The sequence below is a fragment of the Trifolium pratense genome, linkage group LG7 (assembly GCF_020283565.1).
Source record: "Trifolium pratense cultivar HEN17-A07 linkage group LG7, ARS_RC_1.1, whole genome shotgun sequence".
NCBI classification, from domain to species: Eukaryota; Viridiplantae; Streptophyta; class Magnoliopsida; order Fabales; family Fabaceae; genus Trifolium; species Trifolium pratense.
In genome coordinates, this window is record NC_060065.1 from 39,008,988 (window position 1) to 39,033,150 (window position 24,163).

Below are 24,163 nucleotides of genomic sequence, written 5' to 3' on the forward strand. Positions count from 1 at the left end.
ATTCTCTTTAGGATTTTATAAAAAAAAAAAGATAAAATTTATTTAATCCGAAATATAATTTTTAGTTTATTATTTTTCATTTAGTTGTTTGATGTCTTTTGATGGCTGCATTCATCGCTCCCTCGAACCTCCAAATTTCCCCTCATTTTCTCGCCTCCCCTCAATTTTCCCGCACTTTCCCTCCTCCGTCGTCTCGGAAACCTTTCCGACCACGCAGTGCTTTAAAAGAATGGCGCGATTACGAAGAAGCAGTGAAACGGAAGGACCTCGCTGGAGCTCTCAGTTTCCTGAAATCCCTTGAAACCGAACAACGCGTAACGGTGGAACCGTTCGGCGAGGGAACTACTTCTCCGGTAGCTGAGTTGACTCGGTCTCGGTTCCGCGAGTTGGAGCTGTTCGGACCGCAGAGGGATTGGGAAGTTCTTGACACGTGCATGAATGCTGATAACATGAAACTTGTTGCAAACGCTTACAAGTTTCTCAAGGATAGGGGTTTCTTGCCAAATTTTGGTAAATGCAGGAATATTGGTGAGTTTTGAATTTTTTTTCTTTTTCTCTTCATAGCAGAAAGTAGAATTTGTTGATTTTTTTTTTATCATTTGAGTTGTTTCGAATAGACATTAGTGCTGTCAATCGCCGAAAATAGTGGTTTGTTTAAATTCTGTTATGATATTATACTAAATTAATTGTGTATCACGGAACAATAGCGGTTTATCAAAATTCTGCTGTACTAGCACTAGAGCTGTTAATTTTTTTTTTTATCAAGTATCCCATTTCACCATTTAAGGTGAATAAGTGGTGCATCAGGATTCGAACCCCGGTGTTAATGTTAGTTAGTTAGTTAGAGTTAGTTGCTCGATTAGTTGGGTTATTTGAGAGCTCCATAAATAAATAGTTAGTTATGTACTCAATTCATCATCTTTTATCAATTAGGGATCGTTTGGATTGAGTTATTTTTGAGCTTATGAAAACTAACATATGCAAATGAATAAGCTTTTATGTTAATTTATAAGTTCTCACTAACGAAAATTGTGAAAATTGCATCTTCATAAGGTGTTTTTTTATAAACTACCTTGACAAGCTTACGAATAATACGCAAAAGCTTATTTACTTGCATAAACTATTTTACATAAGCTTAAAAATAAGTCAATCCAAATGGGCCCTTAATATGATTTCTTATTAGATTTTACCTGATGAGTATTCATGTGCCCTCTTTCTCTCTTATGAGATATATGGCCCTATCATCCCATGATTTTTCACAATTTTTGTCATATATTAAAACTTGAGTAAATCCCCAAGTCGTGAAAAATTTGGTAACAGAATGATGACTGAGATGAGTTCCTTAGAAAGTAAAAATTTCAGCCAGGTCTCTAAACTTCTCAAATGTTAGCCATTTTTTTCATAGTAACTAACTGATTACATTCAAAGGATGAAGGCTCAATTTGTTTTAGATTTTGGTAGAATTGATGTTATGAAAATTGATTTTGAAAGAATCAGTATCAAGAAGTTGTGTTTTACTTGGGAATGATATTGTAAACGCGTTTTTATAAGCACAACGGGTGCAAGGGCATGAGGCATCACAATAGTGAGAGTGATCCCGATTCCCGTCTAGGTTGGCACCACAAGCACTAACAATGATATTCTAAAAGAGAGTTTAGAAGAATTGATTGTTTTTAGATGATAAAGTAGAATCACTTAAAAGTTTAATATAGTAAATAATTTTGTGAGGTTGCCATCTAGAATAATTTTTTTCAATTAAACATTTGAAAAAACCGCTATTTTCCACGATGCGCCATTGACAACACTGTATGTATCAAACTTGTTAAATATATAGCTTATAGGAGCACACCCTCAAAGACTTGGTGAAAGCATCTATTAATTGATCTGTTGAAGTTTTACACTAACAAAAGCTAGTTGCGATGTTTCTGTTAGGAGCTAGATACAAGTATGTTGTACATAAGCCTATATAAAGTCATGGCTTGAGCTGATAGTGAATGAATAAAGAATAATTTTTTCACACCTACTAGTTTCTAGTTCAAATATTCTCTCTAACGTAACGATGTGACATTCTATCAGAATATGCTTAGTCCTCTCATCTAATATTGGATTTGAGGTGGTAAGCAATATAACTTGATTGTCACTCTAATTTGTTGTATGTCTAAATCAAACCATACTCACCTCTACTTATAATCGCATTTAGAATAAATGCAATAAATGCTAATTGGTATGGTTTGTTTATGATTCTAAGTATTGACAAACATTACCACTTTCCAAAGTACGAATGTCAACAATAAATTGTATTTTTATCTGATGCTAAAATTGCTAAATATGAGAACAATCCAGACCAAATTTTCATAGAAAATAACCAAGTAAAGCATGATTGATTATCAGTATATGCAAGAAAGAATTTGAACCCAAAAGTTAACTCAGTAATACTATCATCCTAGACGTCCTAGTTATATCAAAAGGGAGAATTTATGGCCTTCAAATACGAGGATGGTTGGAGAGTTGGTAGAGGCCATTAGACTTACAGCTGACGCTTATGATCTGACTTAAATTCTGGCCTTATAGGAAACAACATCATTAGTTGAAGATATGACATGTTCTAGAGAGCAAGTCTATCAATTAATATAAGGCAAGTTAAATAGGAAAGTTGTAATATATAGTATCTGACTAACCAGTTAGTGTGACCTTCCTTTAGTCACATTCGCATACAATAAACATTTAACTAGGAAATTTCTTGACATACAATAGAATTTGAATGGTTGTGTCCTAATGACTATCAGAAGGGTGGTGCTTGTTTAGCCTGGTCTGGTCTGGCTTTTCCCTTTGGCGTTGGCTGTTTTTCATGTGGCCTTTTTCTGGTGTGTTAACTATTTTCGATAGTCATTATTTGTTGTGGTGTAAACTTGGTACAGCTTTTTGTTGCAATAACTTGCATTTTCCCATTGTGTATAGTTTTGGAGGGTACAAGGAATGTAACACCGGATGTCCTGAGCTCCTCAACTGGTTTGGAAGGTGAATACTTGAGTTTCTGACAATACTTTCTCCCTAGCTATAAATTGCTAAAAGTCCCCTTTTTTTAGTCATCTTGCACTTGGAATTAGTAGCATTTTATACAATTATATACCACCAAAAAAATAGTTTTTCAACTTTACTTTTCTTTCCTTCTTTTGTCCAGTGACTAAACTTGCTCCAAAGAAATGGGGTCTCTCAGATGGTTCAAGCACTGCTTTGGTTGCTTTCTTGGGCGGTGTCTCCTTTCTTATTTCACAAGGAATAGACCTCAGGCCCAACCTTGCAGTGATATTAGGTCTAGCCTTTGCAGATTCGATATTCCTGGGAGGTACCTGCTTAGCTCAAATATCAAGTTACTGGCCACCATATAGGCGTCGAATCCTCATTCATGAAGCAGGACATCTCCTAATAGGTATATTCATTTGTTTCTTAAGAACTTCAGAGGTCACATCATATTTGATACCCCTTCATTATATGCTGTCCCACGTAACATCTTACATGAACCATCCTAATGAAATTTCAGCTTACCTGATGGGTTGCCCAATTCGGGGGGTGATTTTAGACCCAATAGTTGCAATGCAAATGGGTATCCAAGGACAGGTATATTTTTACTCTTTTTGTTTATGATATGGCAACTTATTGGTTCAGATGATTACTTAGTTCCTAGTATAATTTATCCATTTGACGGGACAATTTTGATGCATTTTGTCATTTCATACGACAAAACCCTAGCCGCCGTCGTGTTTACATTCCGATCACGCCAACTGATTTTGTGCGTGGTACTGTTCATAAGGAAAAAAAAAACAAATTTTTTTTTGTTGCTTCCAGTACTATTTGGCTGAGATTATTAATTATGACATTTTTTTTATGAGGAATGCTACCGTCAAACGCTTTTACACACGCTAACAAACGCACGCCCAATATATGGTGCCACGTCACACTACTTGTCAATCAGTAAAACAGGCAACCGGCTCTCCGCACCTTCAAGCCTTCAATCAATTTTCTCTCTCTGTCTTTAATTTCAAAAAAAAAAAAAAAAACTTTCTCTTTCAAATCTCAAACCTTGAAACCACCATGGCCAACATCCATGTCCCCCATCCTCACACTCACCCATCCACCCACCTCCATTCACAACCCAGATCAAAAGAAAATTTTATCCACCGACTTACAACATCGATAAAAATTAAAGATTTATGCAAAATAATAACCTTGGGTGACACCCACAACAAATTAGAACTCCAATCCAGCAAGTCTACCATAGATTTTGAATGATTGATAACATCGCACAGCACAAGAGAAGGAACAAAGCACTAGACTCCGCCAAGGAAGTGAGTCAGTGAGAGAATTGATTTCACAAAACTTCTTTTTTGTTATGATATGCAAGATCCTATAAATTTGTTCAGGAAGAAGTTACTACAAGACAAAAAAGATAGTTTTCTTTTGGATCTTCACGTATGGAATGGAACTGACCAGAGAGGTGGGGAAACAAAATGAAATTTGGGGTAACTTCATTTTGTTTTAAAGAAGAACATATAGTTTTTTTAAAGAACAGATAGCATAGAGAGAAGCTTCAAGAAAGCACACAACAATGATAATGGAGTCTTGCGGTTGGAGCCTATGGCAGATCGGCTGAGACCATAGAATCTTGGAGAAGATGAAGAGGTAAATAAATTCTATAAAAAAAAAAAAAACAGAGAGAGAGAGTGTGCGCACTAAACCTTTAGAACTGGTCAGCAGGTAACATAATAAAAAATAAGGGTGACATGGTTTAATATCATTGGAGTGTGTCAGAAGAGTGTGTTTGAGAGTGTGATGCTAGCATTCCTCTTTTTTTATTCTCGACGATGATCATCCACCTTCAAATTCCGTCGTGAATGCAAATATCGTTTGGGACATACTATTTTCCAGTTTGAAATTACTTGGTCTTCCACAACCTTTAAATCGGAAGAACAAAGGCGGAGGTGAGGGTCATGCATTTCAAGCTAGTAATTCTGGCAATGGACAATCATCCTCTTCAATTTAGCTTTCTTTCGCAACGGAACAACTAGACAAACTGTACAAAATTCTTGAATCTGACAATCTTTCTTGCTTTGTTGCCCCAAAAGGTAGTTCTTCCCTTCTTAGTGTCAGTCCTCGTCGTGTTTGGATAGTAGATTCAGGTGCAAGTGATCACATGACAGTGATTCTACGCTGTTTTCTTCGTATAGTCCATGTGCAGATAATCATAAAATAAAGTCGCAGATGGCTCTTTTTCAGGCATTGCAGGTAAAGGTTCAATTGTGTTGTCTCCAATGGCTAAAAAAAGAGCCATATCAACTTTTATTTTATGATTACCTGCACATGGACTATACGAAGAAAACGGAGTAGAATCACTTGTCATATGATCACTTGCACCTGAATCTACTATCCAAGCACGACTGGGACTGACACTAAGAAGGGAAGAATTACCTTTTGAGGCAATAGAGCAAGAAAGAGCGTCAGATTCAAGAATTTTGTACTGTCTGTCTAGTTGTTCGGTTGTGAAAGAAAGCCGAAGAGGATGATTGTCCTTTGCCAGAATTACTAGCTTGAAATGCATGACCCTCACCTCCACCTTTGTTCTTCCGATTTGAAGGTCGTGGAAGACCATGTAATTTCCAACATTGGAAAATAGTATGTCCCAAACTATGACAATATTCGAATTCATGATAGAATTTGAAGGTGGATGATCGTCGTCTAACCTCAGCCAAATAGTACCGGAAGCAGCAAAAACTTTGTTTTTTTTGCCTTTAAATGAACAGTACCACAGATGGTGAACAATGTGTGCGATCAGCAATTTGGTGAACAGCATGCGTAAACTGTAATTTTAATGAACAGTGCACGTGTGAACGGTAAGATCAGAGAACAGTTGCGCATGAACAGTATCACGGAATGAACAGTACCGTTGTCGTGATCGGAATGTAAACACGACGGCAGCTAGGTTTTTGCGGAAGCGAGACCCCCAAAATCGGGAGCCCTTGATACCATGTAGAAAATACTGTTGTGTATTATTCCTCCGCCGAAGGCTGGTTTAAATAGAAAGAGTACAATTAATTCTCTCCTTGAATTAAGGAGAAACTAGTTATAATGAGAAATAAAAGAATCTCCTAGAAATAACAAACTAGGAAACTAAACCTCCGTTTCAAATTACTTGTCGTTTTAGAAAAAAAAACAAGAATTTAAGAAAGTGTATTTTTGCACCGTATCTTCCTATTATACCATTGTTTTAATTCACCAATAATTTTTTTTTGCACACACTTTCTCTTTCCAATAAATTTAATATATTATGTACCAAAAAAAATAAAAAATTAATAGACAAATATATCCTTAAATTATCAAACGACAAGTAATTTGAAACAATTTTTTTTTCTTTCTAAAACGACAAGTAATTTGAAATGGAGGGTATTTTCCAACACACTTCATATTATTATTTAGTTATCTCTGTTCTTCTTACTCTCCCTACTTTCCTCTTTGTCTCTTCCCTTCTTTTTCTCTTCCTTGTACAACTGTTCTGTTCATCCTTCATTAGATCAATCACAAATATCTCAACTACCTTAAATAGTTAAATGAATTTTGAGAAAACTACTTTTGGTGATGCAAAAACTACTTTTGGCACACCGTGCACCTAATGAAACACTTTTGGTGATGCAAAAAAACTACTTTTGACAAAAGCCTGTTTACTGCTTGACTGCTAGCTCTCTTTTTAAATGCTATACCATGCATAATTGGTGGTAATGATGTTTGTATGTTCTTTCATGGTACAAATATTTGAAGATTTCCATGTAATTTATTTTCTGACATACTCTATGTCGAACACTTCATCTGTAAGTTAAATGATGGCTAACTAATTAGGGGTTTAACCAAAGTTAGGAGAGAAATAAGGGGAAGAAAGCCTCTCTTTATGTGTGTTTCTTTCCTCGTTTTTATTCTAATCCTTCTCTGCATTGACTTGTTTATTTGCTGAATATGACCGAAATTCTCTTTCCATTCATTAATACTAGTGCTGTTAGTATTATTCAGTGATCAAGCAACAATGTCATCAATAATGGATAATGCCTGATTTTTTATTATTTTTTTTTATAATTACATGCTTCCAAGCCAGCAAGTATAGATTCATTTCCTGTTCATTAGTTTTTTTATATGCAGAAAATGTATACGAATTTTTGAAAAGTTTTTCCATTATTTAACGTCATTTCAGTTGCAGTAATTCTTTGTTTTTTAGGCAGGAACTCAGTTTTGGGATGAAAAAGTTGCCAGCGACCTTGCTGAAGGCCGACTTGATGGTTCAGCTTTTGACAGGTGAGTATGAGTATAGTAATGAGTGAAGATATATTTTGAATCAAGAACTAATTTAAGAGTTACATGTTGTGTGATTGAATGTGCCTGACACTTCATTAGTGCTGTTTGTTTTCCCTTAAAATTTGGAACGCAAACATTCCATTTCATCATTGCTCTCAAAGTTTGATATTTTCTTTAGCCTTGTTAAAGGTATAGGGTTTCAGAATTCGATACAATGCAAAAGACTAAACACTGTATTCTAACACAAGATGACAAATCCTATTAAATAGGAAAACAAATTGATAGGACCTGGGATGAGATGGCTGGCTCAAAAGGACAGTTAGCACAGCAGTGGCTAGGCCTGTAGTGTGGGGAGCTTATGTTTAGAGAAATAGAGAAGGACAAAATGGGAATATCCGCATGGCTGAGAGTAAGAGGAGATGACGCAGTACGGAAGCGCTAGGTTAGCAAAACGCTAAACCTAATGGATAAAGACAAGCCGCAAACACAAACTTGTCAAAATAGGGTTTCGGAGTCCACCGAAAGAGTAATTTGGAGTCCACCAAATTTGAGAAAAATCTCCGAATTTTTATTCAATCAAAAATTTGTCTTCAAGGCTACAATAATTTAGTTTAAATAGGAGTGAGAAATAAAAATAACAAATCAATTGTAAAAGAAAATAACAAACCTAACTAAATAAAAATAAGAAATCTACCTAAAATATAATAAAACTAAATCTAACTAAAATAATAATATACACAAGAAATCCTCCTACATCAGTCTCCTCTACCTCAAAAGAACTCGTCCCCGAGTTCTCGTCTTGATAAAGAGCTTCCTTTGCAGGTTGACTCCTCCAATAAACAAGAGACCACCCTCCTGGATCCCATTGAATGAAGTGAGAGGACCTGTCTCGTGTCAACACATCCAAACGAGGTATTAGAATATCTGGGGTGCAATTCTCAGTGAAGTTTAGCACTGCAGAAGCAGCATGAGCCTGTACTCGAGCATTTTCAAAATCATCCATGGCACCAGCTAATGCCGAAAGCACTAAGTGGTGATATTTAACTTGCAAGTTTGGCCCTAAATCTGTGGACAACTGCCCAATTGCGTTTATAGCTGTCCATCGCACCCTAGGGTGTGGGTGAGAAAATGAATTCAAAACCATTGACAATACATGCTCCAGATTCTTTGTCATCACTTTTGAACAACCCTCTGCAATTTGTGCGATGGCAACGAGCGCAGCATTGTGCTTTTGCCATTCAGGGGAAACCAAGTAAGTCGGCAACAACTCAGACGCAACCGGCACAATCGTGTTCCCACCCAAAGAAATTGAAAGTCTGTCCAAACATTCCTGTCCAAATCCATAGTTAGTAGTCTCACCAGCATCCTCATCCTCGGTCAGTGCAGCATGCCAAGCAGGATCATCTTCAATATCCAGCAAGGAATCAGGGTAAGTTTGTTTGCATAAATTGAAGAGATTTTCGGCTTGGGAACGATGGTCGTTGGAGGTTGACATGAGATTTGTAATTAGGGATTCGAAGTGAGTGGAATCTTGGCCGAGAATTAACGCCATCTGAGTTTGGTTGTTTGGATCGTTGGCGGCGGCCATGGTGAGAGAGGCGGTGGCGGAGGAATTGAATTGAGTTTTTTTGAGTGGTGGTGTTGTTGGATAACTTTGTCACCTGTGTTGTCAGAGCTGTGATGGCCGCGGTTAAAGCCGTCATGGCACCGTAAAACTCTGCTTTTGTCACCGGGTGATCTCCCATCTGATCACGTTAGAAAAAGAACAGGAGAAACCTGCTCTGATACCAACTGACGCAGAACGGAAGCGCTAGGTTAGCAAAACGCTAAACCTAATGGATAAAGACAAGCCGCAAACACAAACTTGTCAAAATAGGGTTTCGGAGTCCACCGAAAGAGTAATTTGGAGTCCACCAAATTTGAGAAAAATCTCCGAATTTTTATTCAATCAAAAATTTGTCTTCAAGGCTACAATAATTTAGTTTAAATAGGAGTGAGAAATAAAAATAACAAATCAATTGTAAAAGAAAATAACAAACCTAACTAAATAAAAATAAGAAATCTACCTAAAATATAATAAAACTAAATCTAACTAAAATAATAATATACACAAGAAATCCTCCTACATCAGGAGATAAACGGGAAAATGAGTTGTGTAAGGGAAATTCTGTTATAAGAATGCTGAGTGGAGAGAGAAGAGTAGCAAGTAGAATCATGAAGTTTGTTAAGGGCGGAGAGCATTGGTTCTCTGAAGGAGCTATTGTATTTTCCTTTTATTTTCCGAAATAATACACTCTTAATTTGCCATAACTGCAGGTCTTTGTTAAAAGTCTGTGTTTTTACTATTCCTTGATTTTACAACATCCTAGGCTATTTGTTAGTATTCCTAGTCATTACAACTTCCTAGACATCAAATTTAATTATTGCAGCATCATTATAAATAGGTGTGTGATCTTCTTTTAGACACATAAATTACATAATTTACCTGGTATCAGAGCAGGTTCTGATGTTGTGACCTGTCTTTGTGCTTCACTATCGCTGCCGGTGGCAACATTTGCCGCCGGCAGCACCACCTTTCTAGCAAGTAGCAACCTTCCATTGTCTTCTCCATCTTCGAATAGTTCTGTCAGTCTGCTAGCCACGCCCACGGCCAGACACCACCACCAACTGCTGTGGAATAGTTTTCGCTGGTGCTTTTCCATCGATGACCGCCACTACACACATAGCTATGCCCACAAGCAACCACCACCACCACCAACCGTCACGGAATAGTTCGAGCTCGACGGTGCTTCTCCCGTCGCCAACTGCCTCCACAAGCACTTTTGTGCGCCGCTGTCTTTCCAGCAAGTGGGTGCCACACGCAGCTTCCAACCAAATCTGTGGGTGCCACACGCAGCTTCCAAACAAATCCGCGTGTGAGCTTCTCTCCGGCCATTGTTTCCAGCAACAGCCACAGCAGTATTCGCTCTGCCACATTCCGAGGTGCTTTTCAACTTTTTGGTGATTTTCCAACAATCTCATGCTGAAGCTTCTTAACTGTAAGCCTGTTATAAATGTAACCTTTGAAAGAGAAAAATAAACAAATTATATAATTTGATATTGAAAATCAGTAGATAGAGCCAAATTGCAAGTCATGACCCAATTGCAACTGGGACTAAAGTTCGGGCCAGCTGCAATTGGGACAAAACTAATGCCAAGCAGCAACAGTGACAAAACAAATGGCAAACCACAATTGGGATAAAACTGCAACTTAGACAAAAACAGTACCAAACTGTAACTGAGACCACCAGTGCGAAACCATAACTGAGAAAAACTAGTGCCAAATGCAACTGAGATAAAACTAGTACAAACCACAACTGAGAATAAAAAGTGTTTTTGAAGAAACACGTCCAATCGTAGGTTGGATCGAAAATACGGCAGATCAGAAAATCACGTCGAGGTGCTGCTAGAGCTGTAAAAGTGGCAAAACTAAACTTAAACAAGAAAGACCAACAATCTAAAAGTGATCTCAATAGAACCGGAAGGTTAAATAGCCAAATTTGACTAGCAGCATGGCGAATAGATGGCATGAAGGTGGTGTGTGGACCACACATGCCCCCAAGAGCAAAAACTTGATGCTTAGAAACTGGAAAGCAAGACAACGGTCGAAAAGGACTGTGAATACAATTATTATCGTAGAATCCCAAACATAACATTACAAAACATGGTAGCCAAGTAGTATTGGACATGCCATGGAGGACGGTACTCTGATACCATGTTGAAATCATAGGATATTAGATAAAGAGGGAAAAGAAATAATTAAGACTTCGAATTATGATTATAGTTTGATATGACCGATAATTTGATACAACACTTATTTATACTATTACTATTACAAGACTCCAAATTCTAATCTAATAGGAAAACAGATCATGATAAAAACAAAGAAATGTGGAAACTAATATTAAGAGAGGGTCCAAAATACAATCAAGGTACTATAAGATATTTTCGTATTTCCTAAAAGCCCAACAGAAGATGCCGTCTTTGTCATCTTCCTAAGCTATTAATTTCTAGGTTTGTAGAACTGCAAAAGTGAAATTGAATGATTTTATTTCCTAGCTAGCTCTACCTTCAGTTATCAATTTATTCTCCTACTTCGATTCTATCTGTTGTTTCTTTATGTCCCAATGGCGATGCTAAAAAGAAACAATTTATTGCCTGGAGGATTTTGGACTGAGCCCCTTCCAGCCTTCTCCCTTTCCATTTTTTTGCCTCAAGTATCCTGTTTTTTAATTTGAGCCTTTCAGGCGATATTCATGTTTTATGTAACCAATGGTTTAGGTACTGTATGGTACTTTTTGCTGGCATTGCGGCCGAAGCTCTTATTTATGGTGAAGCAGAGGGTGGAGAAAATGATGAAAATCTATTTAGAAACGTCTGTCTTCTTCTTGAGCCTCCATTGTCTGTAGCAGAGGTCTTTCCTCAATTGGTTGCTCTAGTTTGAATTTGCTGTTTCTTTTGATTTTTTCATCTGCAATGCTAAACTTTTACCTTAACATTCTTGCATTAAACAGATGTCTAATCAAGCAAGATGGTCTGTTATGCAATCTTATAATTTGCTGAAGTGGCATAAAGCTGCACACCGAGCTGCTGTTAAAGCATTGGAAAGTGGTGGCAGTCTTAGTGCTGTAATTAGGAGGATCGAGGAGACATTGTATTCTGAAAAATGAACCTTGGAAGTTTACATAAAAGAAACAAATTGTTTTTAAGTTGCATACAGGTTTGCATCTCTGTTGTAATTATTAGTTACTCACTTTTTCCTTTTCTGAATCTTTCAAGTAATTTGTGTTCATTTTCTCTAGGACAGGGTTATCGCAAATTCACAATGGATTTGACACGGAGCTGGTTTTACTGGTCTTTATGAACCATTACGTATTTGCAGTGGCCACATGTATTGGACCCTGTCTACCACGACCGAATCAATCAAACGAATACTATATCTATATGTTTCAGCTGGCGACATTATTGAGATCCCAACTTGTATCTAATATGGTTAGATATGTAATATCAGTGGAAATTAAGTCATTGTGAGGATGACAGCTTAGTTTAGAGTGGTTCTGAGCCTTTGCATAAGTTTTCTGTTATACAAATGGTTTGTAAATAATTAATCATTCATGGACAATTGTTTTTACCATGTGCCTCCATAACGTAAATACACAAGCCATTAGGTCTTCTGTAAAATTATTTTACCTGTATATTTCATTTCTATATATGTATATTTTGGTCTTCTATTAGTAACCATGACTTGGTGAATATCAACACCCCTTCCTTTTTTTTTACCCCTCACAAGCAATAAGAATTGATTAAATGAATCCGATAAATTGATTTTGGATTTAATAGTTCACCATTTTTCTCATGCTTTTTAGTTTTTCTTACTGTAATAGTTCACCATATGGTAATGTGCTCGCACATTATTTAGATCTCCTTATCATTTCTATACATTGGTCTCATTCTTTATCTTCCTCTTCATTAAAAAGTATTAAGGAGAGAGATGAAAGGAAATAGAGAGCAAGGAGAGAGATATCGAGAAAATGAAAGAAGGTGATCTAATCTGGTAAAACTATTACACTGAGTTGTCCTTGCTACACTTTGTTCCATTCCTAAAAGAATTGGCTACAAAGTCTACTATCTTTTTCCCATCATGTTTGATCACAACACGTTAATTGTCTATTAGTAAAAATTATAAAAATTTAATATTTTGAAAATACTCATCAAAATAAATTGAACAAAATAAATGAATAGTACTTTTTTGTCAAACATTGTCTTATAAATTATAATTAGGGACAGAGGTAGCATTTATTATGTAATTACAAGAGAATTGTTCTCTGGTGTAAGAAAAAAGAGAGTATTTTTTTTTGTGTTTGTTTTCTTTTGTGCAACTCTTCAATTTTGAGAACAACTTTTATCTTTCATGTTTTATGTTTTATTTGTCCTTTCAAAATTCACACCCCTTCTGAATTTTTATTTGTTTTTTGATTCAAGCCCTCTGAATTTATTTTATACAGGAAAAAACAATTGTCATAAAAAAAGCAAAAAAAACATACATCATTTTTATCACTTTCGAATAAATAAATTCAGAAAAATTATGTGTGTGTTTGATTTGTAGAAAATAAGGAACCGAACAGAATAATATAAGTTGTATTATGTTTGATTTTAAATTTATGTTTGAGACTCGACAAATTGAGGGTCAATGGATTGGACAAAAACTTAAATTCTTGTCAATCACTAAACCACACCATAAGTTATTTAAAATATAAAAATAACTTTTTGTCTACCAAATATTTTATAAGATAAAAAATTGTTCAATCCTTAAAAGTTTATCAAGTGTTGTCCACTAGTTATCTTTTGCAGATCAAAAGAACCTTATATTTTTTTCTCTGTTTAAGAATCACGAGACTTTCTTCAATTTAATCTATCAAAGGTCTCAATCAAATAGTATATACATGGTTGAAAACATGATCTAAGAGCAAACAAAAACATTCTACAAAAAATAAAGAAAACATTCACTCATAATATGACTAATCAACGTTCAAATTCTAGTTAAAAGATGTGTCACATATCCGACTATGTCTCAAATAAAATTATCTTTCATGAAGAAAACTAAATCTCATATGAAATCGGGACAGAAGCCATCATAAAGGTTTGTTGACTATCAATTTACTTATATCAGAATAATCGAGTCAAGTTTTTGAAGTTGAAATACCACTCAAACGTGAAAATACATTTACATATGACATACAATAGGGAAGAATACATTGTCATTGCTTTAAAGCTGTTTTTGCATTACTTGGTTCATTCATGCAATTAATTTTGCTTGTCGAACACTTGTGTGAGTTTTAAGTCCCAAGTTTGAAATCCTCATTCATCAGAAAATTTGTCACTATCATTTGGATGTTCTAAACACACATGTCCATAGCATAAGTTGTTTTACTGGGCAAGAGGAGAAGGTAATTCCATCAAACTTACAAAGGATACATTAACATCTATCTAATAGGAGCCCTTTAGTTTTTCATGTCATACAAAATAGTAAATTTTTACTGAGTTCACATATTCTTTGAATCTTTTGATAATGCTTAGCTTTTCCTCTCAACTAGCCTATTTTGCTAAATGAGATAGAATTGAAATCAACCATAGTTTAGAATAGATTATATATGTATAATGTATGGGGCCAGAGATATTAGTGTTTTGGAGCAAAGTTCAGAGAGATGGCACGATAAAACTGTTATCACAGCAAACTAAGGTTTTAAGCCCACATCGAATAATTACGACTAATATGAAAGCTTTATATAGTAGAGCTGGACAACAACAATTGGCCAAGTTCAAAAGATTCAAAATCAAACAAAACAAACCATGAAACTCTTGGGTTTGGCCTTTTGTTAATTTAAATTTTTCTTACATTTAGTCCAAAAGATATTAACATGCATATATTTTTTTTTTACTAAACATGCAATATTATTTCTCAATTTAATCTAATGTGCATATTATTTGAATCTTTTGAGTAATGCTTAGTTGCTCAACAATGTCATTCCGATTCAAATAGATAAACCGAACATTTCCGGTACAATTTTGTCCTTCTTGTACTATCTTGTCCTGTCAATTATTTGTTGTTTCTAAGTCATTTTTTCATTTCTCTAGTGCACAAGAGTCATTGAAGAAATTTTATTCTATAAACTATTATTGACCGATATGTTTGATATGAGTGTGCAATTCATATCATGGTTTCCAAAATATTCTGCAGGGGATTCGCCGATTAACCCTTTTGGCTTTTGCATCCGGTTTGTTTAAACTGGTGGAGACGAATCGAACCTAAAGCTTAGTGTGATACACACACTTCAAAATTTATGTGCAAAAGTTATCATGTTTTTCTACATCTTTTTGTTCATGTATTTGCAGCAGACCCTAACACAAACTCTAACAGTTTGAAGGTGTTGTTGTGTGAATTTCGACCACAAATGACTGTTCAAATGGTGGATTTGGTTTCAAGTTTTGGGGTTTTGGAATGTTTTTGGAGTAGTTTTCATTTTTTATTTTTTTTTCCAAATCGATAGAATGAGGGGAATGTTGTGACTTTCCTTATATACGTTGGTACATTATGCTAAGTAGCAAATGTGTTTCGCTACTCGAGTAGGGGATGAGAAAAAATTTCAAAAAATTTCAAGGGGGTCTCTAGGGTGTGAAATCTTAAAACATTGTTCGATTGAAATATTTATACCCATGCACTACTTATGTAGCAGAATATGTCTGTTGCTTTAGTAACAAACAAGTGTATTTTGATAAGTTAAGTGAGAAAATTTAGGGGTTTTGAAAAGAAGCTCTTAAAATGTAGAATATTAATTATACTAAAGATCACTTTGATATCTAATAGTTACTTTTGATGTTTTTCTTGGACCCCCTAAGTTGATTAGAATCCCTCCCATGTTATTTATTGGAATATATGTCTTGGTGTTGTTTAACATTTTCCTAAATAAATAAACTATAGCTACCCTATAAACTAAATTGCTTTCTCGACAAGGTTCAAGGATATGACCAGGTTAACGCTTTTATTAGGCAACATGCCAATATGGCGAACCCATTACTGTATATGTACCTACAACGGAGAATAGAGGTTTACAATGTAAACAGACTGAGCTGCAGGAGCCGTTTACTTTGCAACAAAAAGAAGCAATTGCAGCGTCTGTTCTCAAGATTAATGATGCGGGCTTAAAATCCGGTTTATCTATAGAGTAAGCTTTCTCTATGAGAGCTTGGAGTGAAGTTGTCATCGAATTACTCGATAACTTTTTCAATTAAATTGTGTGTGATAAGCAGTTATATGGTATGAGAAGTGTCATTGTCGGCGTTATGGACACACAATTCAATGACAACTTTGATGGACCCATTCTAATTAAGATATTTTCAAGATGATAGGTCAAGTTGGTTGTCATTCGATTGATAGAGATGAACAAGTTTTCATTTTGTCTCATCCAAATAAAACAAGGTCCTCCGACGATATGTTTTTCAACAACCACGACCTCCTGAGAGTTGTCTCAAACACAGTTTAAACGAGAGTTTAAATTCTGTTATTGTTGTATAAATTGTTGAAAATGTATAAGATGACGTAGATTGTCATGCAAAATCATTCATGTGTTGCGCCTCCACAAGAATGCCGAGTTATTACGAATGAGTTAGTAGAGGTGACCAATCACCTCACATTATTAATTGTTAAAACAATGGATCAACTAATAACAAGCGGGATGATGGTTGAAAATCATGATGAGAATAAAGTTTCTCCCTCCAATCTCAAAAGGATATCATCAGAGAACTACATCAACTGTACCATTGACATGCTCTACACATGATTCTGATAGGATGAAAGTTTTAGAAACTGGTTGTTTAGCCTCCAAATTTGATGCGCTCCCCACTAGACATGGAAGAGGAGGAAAACCGTCAGCTAATCACCAAATAAATGTTTCCTCATCCTAATGAGCAAGTCACTGACCCACATCTAAAAACTAATGCCTTGCTGCAGGCCTATTCTGAAGGTTTACTGTTACAAGTGTGAACTTAGCAAATAATGACAAAGAAGTTGCTTCAAACTTTTAATAAGCAACCCTGAGAGATGAGCCTGCAACAACACATTAGTTTTTACATGTGGGTCGATGACTCGCTCATTAGGACAAGGAGACCTTTGTTTGGTGATTAGCTGATGGATTTCCTCCTCTTCTATAAATATTCGTCTAGTGGGAGCACATCGAATTCAGAGGCTGAACGAGGAGTTTCTAAAACCTCCATACTATCAGAATCTTGGTTCAACTATACAGAGAATGTCTCAATGGTTTTACGGTTGAAGTAGTTCTCTGATGATATCCTCCCGAGATTGAAAGAAGAACCCATATTCTCATCATGATTTTAAACCATCATCTTGCTTGTTATTAGTTGATCCAGCGTTCTAACAACCAATGATGGAGGTAATTGACCACCTCTTCGTTTTTTTATTCATACAGAGGTTTCTGATGAATTTTTATTTCTAGCATATGTGAACAATCAAAGTAAATGTTGGCAACATAGGCATGAACTAGCAAACTATACATATTTGCAAGATTGAAACTCAATAAAATAAAATCACTGAAAACAAACAACCCATTGCATGCATGGAAAATTAACTCAATTCAGAAAGCAACCATTGCATGCATAAACATTAACTCAATTCACAAAGCAACAAATCCAACGCAAATTAGTCATAAAATTAAAAGACGCAATCAATGATCAGGTCATCCCTCGCAGAAGCAAATATAGATTTGAAATTATACCTCTTATGGGTAAGATCAAATTGTTTGCCACCAATGGTGTAGGAAGCTTTAGGCATGGAAGAGAGCTTGTCAGAATCAACAGATGCTTGTCCCAATGGGTTAGGCAATGTAATGTTGGGATTGATTGCAATGTAAGTCCCACATTGCTAATGAAGAAAAAAAAAGGTCAAAGAAATTATATTGAAGAAGTCCCACATCGCTTAGAATGGTGAAGCAATGAGGGAATCAAGGCTATATAATGGACCTAAGTTCTTTGTTTATAATTGCACCAGTCAGTAGCACTTTAAGCTTATATATGACTTTTTTTGTTTTTCTCTTGTACTCTTGTATTAGAGGGTTGAGAGATGTAGTTAGGTATTTGCTTTGGAAAGTGTCGGTGTATTGGGGGCCAAGGGAAGGTTGAGGGTAGTCTATGTGTTGTAACAATTTTCACATAGTGTTTATTCTCTGGGTGTCGGTTTTGACAATGGCCGTGGTTTTTTCTCCGGTTTTGGAGTTTCATAGTTATATTCTTGTGTTGTTGATTGCGTTCATTTATTTTCTCTATGCCGGTTTTTCCCAACAACTGGTATCAGAGCTCTTGGTTTGATTCAGGAGTAGGGAGTCCGCTGTGAAGTTTAGGCTAGAGAAAACTAATGGAAGAATCACGTTTGGCTTGTGGGAAATCAAGTCAAGGATATGGTGATGCAATTTGGGTTACACAAGGTCAGCCTGGAGAGGCGGTGGTAATAATACTCAACATCAGCCTGGAGAGGCGGTGGTAATAATACTCAACATCAGTCTGGAGAGGCGGTGCTAAGAATACTCGGGTTACGTCTGAAACAACAACTTATTATGAGGATGCGAAGGTGCTAGTGGAAGTTGAGAATCGGTGGAGTGTTGAGTCATATGGACTTTGGAAGCTCCTATCACATGTGTTTGAAGAAGAAATACTTTTGAATCCCTAGAGCTAGTTGAAGGTGGAGTTGTTCATCTCGGTGACGGAAAGCTTGTAAGGTTCAAGGTATGGGTGAGTTTCTTTTAACATAATGCGAGATATTTTCTTGAACTTTGATGCATAGATAGTAGGTAGATACTTGTTAGATAGTTCTACTATTATTGGTTATGCATCTGTTACTAGTGGTGATTCTCATGTTTTGGTTAAGTTGTGGATCTTCGGGTGGATACTTGTTAGTGACATGAGTTTAGTTGGACTAGTGAAACAAGGTTTACTAGGTGATGTAACTAAACTGGAATTGTTGGAGCCTAACAATGGCCTGAAGGTGGTTTCATGGATGTTTGAAGTTGTTCAAGTGACACATGGGCATCGGTTGACATGGATGCAAGGTGTGTGATGATAGCGTGCGGGCATTGGTTGGCATTGATGCAAGGTACGTGGTTATCTCGATGGCTGATGAACTTCCGGAGAAAGCCAACATGGAAGTTGCACCATAAATTTTCAGCGAGGTGTCGAGATGAAATTCTTGGGATGACTTGGTTCCAAGTGAAGCAAAATCTTGGGATGGTTTAGTTCCAAGTGAATAAAATTCTTGGGATGGTTTAGTTCCAAGTGGAGTGTACTTTTTATGGTGGAGTATGATAATTTAATTTGTCGGTATAGACAATAAGAATTATGATTGTCGGTGAAGACAATGATTGTCGGTATAGACAATGGAAGCAGAAGATAATGATTGTCGGTGTAGACAATGAAGATTGAAGGCCATTACAATCAAGGTGGAGATTGTTGGGATTGATTGCAATGTAAGTCCCACATTGCTAATGAAGAAAAAAAAAAGGTCAAAGAAATTATATTGAAGAAGTCCCACATCGCTTAGAATGGTGAAGCAATGAGGGAATCAAGGCTATATAATGGACCTAAGTTCTTTGTTTATAATTGCACCAGTCAGTAGCACTTTAAGCTTATATCTGACTTTTTTTGTTTTTCTCTTGTACTCTTGTATTAGAGGGTTGAGAGATGTAGTTAGGTATTTGATTTGGAAAGTGTGGGTGTATTGGGGGCCAAGGGAAGGTTGAGGGTAGTCTATGTGTTGTAACAATTTTCACATAGTGTTTATTCTCTGGTTGTCGGTTTTGACAACGGCCGTGGTTTTTTCTCCGGTTTTGGAGTTTCATAGTTATATTCTTGTGTTGTTGATTGCGTTCATTTATTTTCTCTATGCCGGTTTTTCCCAACATGTAACACAAAGCTGCAACATATTCATGAAGCTATAATTAAGAGGGGAAACAAAATTTGATAACTCAAAATAGAAAAATTAAAACTAAATTATCGATTCAGCGTAGCTTATTATCCGCTCTTCTATTTGATTCTGCTTCAGTTTAGTTGGATGTTCAAGCAAGCACCGCAACTCCTTTTTGAAAGCAACTCTCAAGAGTTCATGGTTCGTTCAAAAAATATATCATAGTAACTTGATTTATTTGCAAGACACAAAATGAAAACTCTTTTATCTTTGTCAACCGAATGGTGACTAGCATGACCAATCATCTTGAAAATGTCTGAATTAGAATAGCTGGGTCCATCATAGTCGTCATTGAATTGTTTGCCCATAACAACGACAAGATATGCCGACAACGACAATTCTCATACCATATAACTGTTTATCACACACAATTTAATGAAACTATTATCGAATAATTTGATGACAACTTCCTTGTCACTATCGCCCAAGCCCTCATGAAGAAAGCTTACTCCTACAGGTAAAGCGGATTTTAAGTACGAATAATTAATTTTGAGAGCAGACCCTACATTTGTTTCTTTTTGTTGCAAAGTAATCGGCTCCCGCAACTCAGCGTGTTTGCATTGTATTGGCTCTTCAACTGTTGTGTGGACATTCTCCCTTGTAAGTACATATACAATAATAGGTTCGCCATTATTGGCATGTTGCCTAATAAAAACATCAGTTAACCTGGTCATATCCTTAAACCTAGTTGAGAAAGCGAATGAACGTTTATCAAATTGTTATTAGTTGATCCAGTGTTCGAACAACCAATGATGTGAGGTGATTGACCACCTCTTCGTTACTAACTCCTTGAAAATCGTAGTAACCGGGATTCTTGTGGAGGCGCTGACAGATGAATGATTTTTTTTAGATAATTTACGCCATGTCGTACACTTTCAACAATTCCATCAAATAATAATCGCAAAATTTAAAATGTCATTTAAACAATGTTGAAAGCAACTCTCAAGAATTCATGTTTCGTTCAAAAAATATATCGTAGTAACTCGATTTATTTGCAAGACACAAAATGAAAACTCTTCCATCTTTATCAATCGAATGGTGACCAGCATGACCAATCATCTTGAAAATATATGAATTAGAATAGTTGGATCCATCATAGTCATAATTGAATTGTTTGCCCATAACAACGACAAGATGTGCCAACAACGGCAATTCTCGTACCATATAATTGTTTATCACACACAATTTAATGAAACTGTAATCAAATAATTCGATGACAACTTCCTTGTCATCATCGTTCAAAACCTCATGAAGAAAGCTTACTCCTATAGATAATCTTCAGAACAGACCCACATAATCAAATATATCATCTCCAAAAAGAAAGAGTAAGAAGAGAAAGTAAATTATCATATACTTAGGAATTACTAATATTTAGGAATGATGTTTCATTTTTTAAGTTGATTTGATTGTATTACACATGGCTTCTTTTTACTATTTTAGTGTCCAAATATGATTCACTTCCCATAATTAGACAAATATTTAATTGTTTAGTGTCTAAAGATTTTCTCTTGGTATAATTCAATAACATTGTTTTAGAAGCGGGAGCTGCATTCTAACTAGGAAGTTCAAGGTGGTGGTCTGACCGATATATTGATCTTTCAGCATATAAAACTAGTGGTGAAGCAGTTTCTATTTGTAATCTGGGGTTTCTCTGTCTTCCATGGACACATCAATTGGCAGACGTTTCATTTAAAAATTAGGAGTAATTTTGAGTTCGACCACCAACATAGTCCGTGTAAGTGGATTTACAGTAGCAAGGTAAATAATTGGCCTTACAAAGTCCATCTTTAGATACACCGATAAATAAGTTCACAAATTAGGAGTATAAAAATAGCTAATATTAAAGAGAGAATTTGGAAGCAACATGTTTAGCATGCATATTCAAATTCATACAAATGAACTTAATATATTTAAGTTATAGAAAGAATCAACTAAAATACATTTTGATTATGTATAGTACAAAGGTTGATACAATAATCTACAAAACGAAGACAAACACTTTTTATAGACTACTCAAAAAACTTATGTGTGTGTTTGATTTGTAGAAAAATAACGGACTGAACAAAACAATATATATTGTACCATGATTGATTTTAAATCCATGTTTGATCAGACTCGACAAATTGAGGGCTAAGAGATTGGACAAAAACTTAAATTTGTGTTCATTCACTAAACCACAAGTTGTTTAAAATATCAAAATAACTTTTTGTCCACCAACATTTTATAAGATAAAAAATTGTTCAATCTTTAAAAGTTTGTCAAGTGTTGTCCACTAATTATCTTTTGCAGATCAAACGAACCTTATTTTTTTTTCTCTGTTTGATGTGTAAATCTGGACTAGTTTAAGAATCATGAGACTTTGTTCAATTTAATCTATCAAAGGTCTCAATCAAATAGTATATACATGGTTGAAAACATGATCTAAGAGCAAACAAATACATTCTACAAAAAAATAAGGAGAACATTCAATCTGTGACTAATCAATGTTCAAATTCTAATTAAGAGATGTGTCACATATCCGACCGTGTTTCAAATAAAATTATCTTCTATGAAGTTTGTTGACTATTTATTTAGTTATTTTAGAATAATCGAGTCAAGTTTTTGAAGTTGAAAATACCACTCGAACGTGGAAATAATTGACATATGACATACAAGAGGGAACAATACATTGTCATTGGTTTTAAGCTGTTTTTGCATTGCTTGGTTCATTCATGAAATCTACTTTGCTTGTCGAACACTTGTGTGAGTTTTAAGTCCCAAGATTGAAATCCTCATTCATCAGAAAAATTGTCACTATCATTTAGTTGTTCGAAAGACACATCAAATTTACAAAGGACAGATTAACATCTAATAGGAGCCCTCTAGGTTTTCATGTCATACAAAATAGTAAATTTTTACTGAGTTCACATATTCTTTGAATCTTTTGATAATGCTTAGCTTTTCCTCTCAACTAGCCTATTTTGCTAAATGAGATAGAATTGAAATCAACCATAGTTTAGAATAGATTATATATGTATAATGTATGGGGCCAGAGTTATTAGAGTTTTGGAGCAAAGTTCAGAGAGATGGCACGATAAAACTGCTATCACAGCAAACTAAGGCTTTAATCCCACATCGAATAATTACAACTAATATGAAAGGTTTATATAGTAGAGCTGTACAACAACAATTGGCCAAGTTCAAAAGATTCAAAATCAAACCAAAACAAACATGAAACTCTTGGGTTTGGCCTTTTGTTAATTAAAAATTTCTTAATTTAATTTTTTCTTACATTTAGTCCAAAAGAAAAGATATTAACATGCATATTTTTTTTTTTTGACTAAACATGCATATTATTTCTCAATTTAATCTAATGTGCATATTATTTGAAATCTTTTGAGTAATGATGCTTAATTGCTCAGCAATGTCATTCCGATTCAAATAGATAAACCGGACATTTTTTGTTGTACCATATTTTGCTATAAAACTAGATAAAATAGACACTAAGAGAGGGTAAAAATATCAAACCAAAACAAACATGAAACTCTTGGGTTTGGCCTTTTGTTAATTAAAAATTTCTTAATTTAATTTTTTCTTACATTTAGTCCAAAAGAAAAGATATTAACATGCATATTTTTTTTTTTTGACTAAACATGCATATTATTTCTCAATTTAATCTAATGTGCATATTATTTGAAATCTTTTGAGTAATGATGCTTAATTGCTCAGCAATGTCATTCCGATTCAAATAGATAAACCGGACATTTTTTGTTGTACCATATTTTGCTATAAAACTAGATAAAATAGACACTAAGAGAGGGTAAAAATAATAATTTTTGTCTCTTAGTGAATCACATGATAACTTTTTGTTTATAGTACAATTATAAAATGCCTATTTTACTTTTGAATATAAAACATATTATGGTTTTATATCTCTCCGGTACAATTTTGTCCTTCTTGTACTATCTTGTCCTGTCAATTATTTGTTGTTTCTAAGTCATTTTTTCATTTCTCTGGTGCACAAGAGTCATTGAAGAAATTTTATTCTATAAACTATTGTTGATCGATATGTTTGATATGAGTGTGCAATTCATATCATGGTTTCCAAAATATTCTGCAGGGAATTCGCTGGTTAACCCTTTTGGCTTTTGCATCCGGTTTGTTTAAACCGGTGGAGGCCGATCGAACCTAAAGCTTATTGTGATACACACACTTCGAAATTTATGTCCAAAAGTTATCATGTTCTTCTACATCTTCTTGTTCATGTATTTGCAGCAGACTATA

At 35.2% G+C, this 24,163-nt stretch overlaps 1 protein-coding gene across 6 annotated transcripts; it reads left to right on the forward strand.

Annotated features, from left to right (window-relative positions):
* Nucleotides 1-53: 53 nt before the first annotated feature.
* LOC123893914 lies at nt 54-12,555 on the forward strand. Of its 6 annotated transcripts, none has more exons than XM_045943742.1 (9): nt 61-528; nt 2,787-2,864; nt 2,959-3,018; nt 3,182-3,430; nt 3,542-3,618; nt 7,259-7,335; nt 11,656-11,788; nt 11,889-12,079; nt 12,177-12,555. In XM_045943742.1, exons 1-8 carry the CDS (start codon nt 102-104, stop codon nt 12,042-12,044), a joined length of 1,257 nt encoding a protein of 418 aa, XP_045799698.1. In that variant the 5' UTR covers nt 61-101; the 3' UTR covers nt 12,045-12,079; nt 12,177-12,555. The 6 variants fall into 6 exon arrangements, 2 of the variants coding, with proteins under 2 accessions (XP_045799698.1, XP_045799699.1); XR_006803581.1 differs by having other exon boundaries at nt 62-528; nt 11,889-12,094; XR_006803582.1 differs by having other exon boundaries at nt 62-528; nt 11,889-12,094; nt 12,182-12,555.
* The last annotated feature ends 11,608 nt before the right edge of the window (nt 12,556-24,163 follow it).

Bases quoted from the DNA above. Each gene is read 5' to 3' on its own strand.
- LOC123893914 (XM_045943742.1), top strand. From the start codon at position 102: ATGGCTGCATTCATCGCTCCCTCGAACCTCCAAATTTCCCCTCATTTT. The intron at 2,865-2,958 runs GTGTGTTAACTA...CATTGTGTATAG, and splicing joins TTTCATGTGGCCTTTTTCTG to TTTTGGAGGGTACAAGGAAT. The intron at 3,431-3,541 runs GTATATTCATTT...ATGAAATTTCAG, and splicing joins AGCAGGACATCTCCTAATAG to CTTACCTGATGGGTTGCCCA.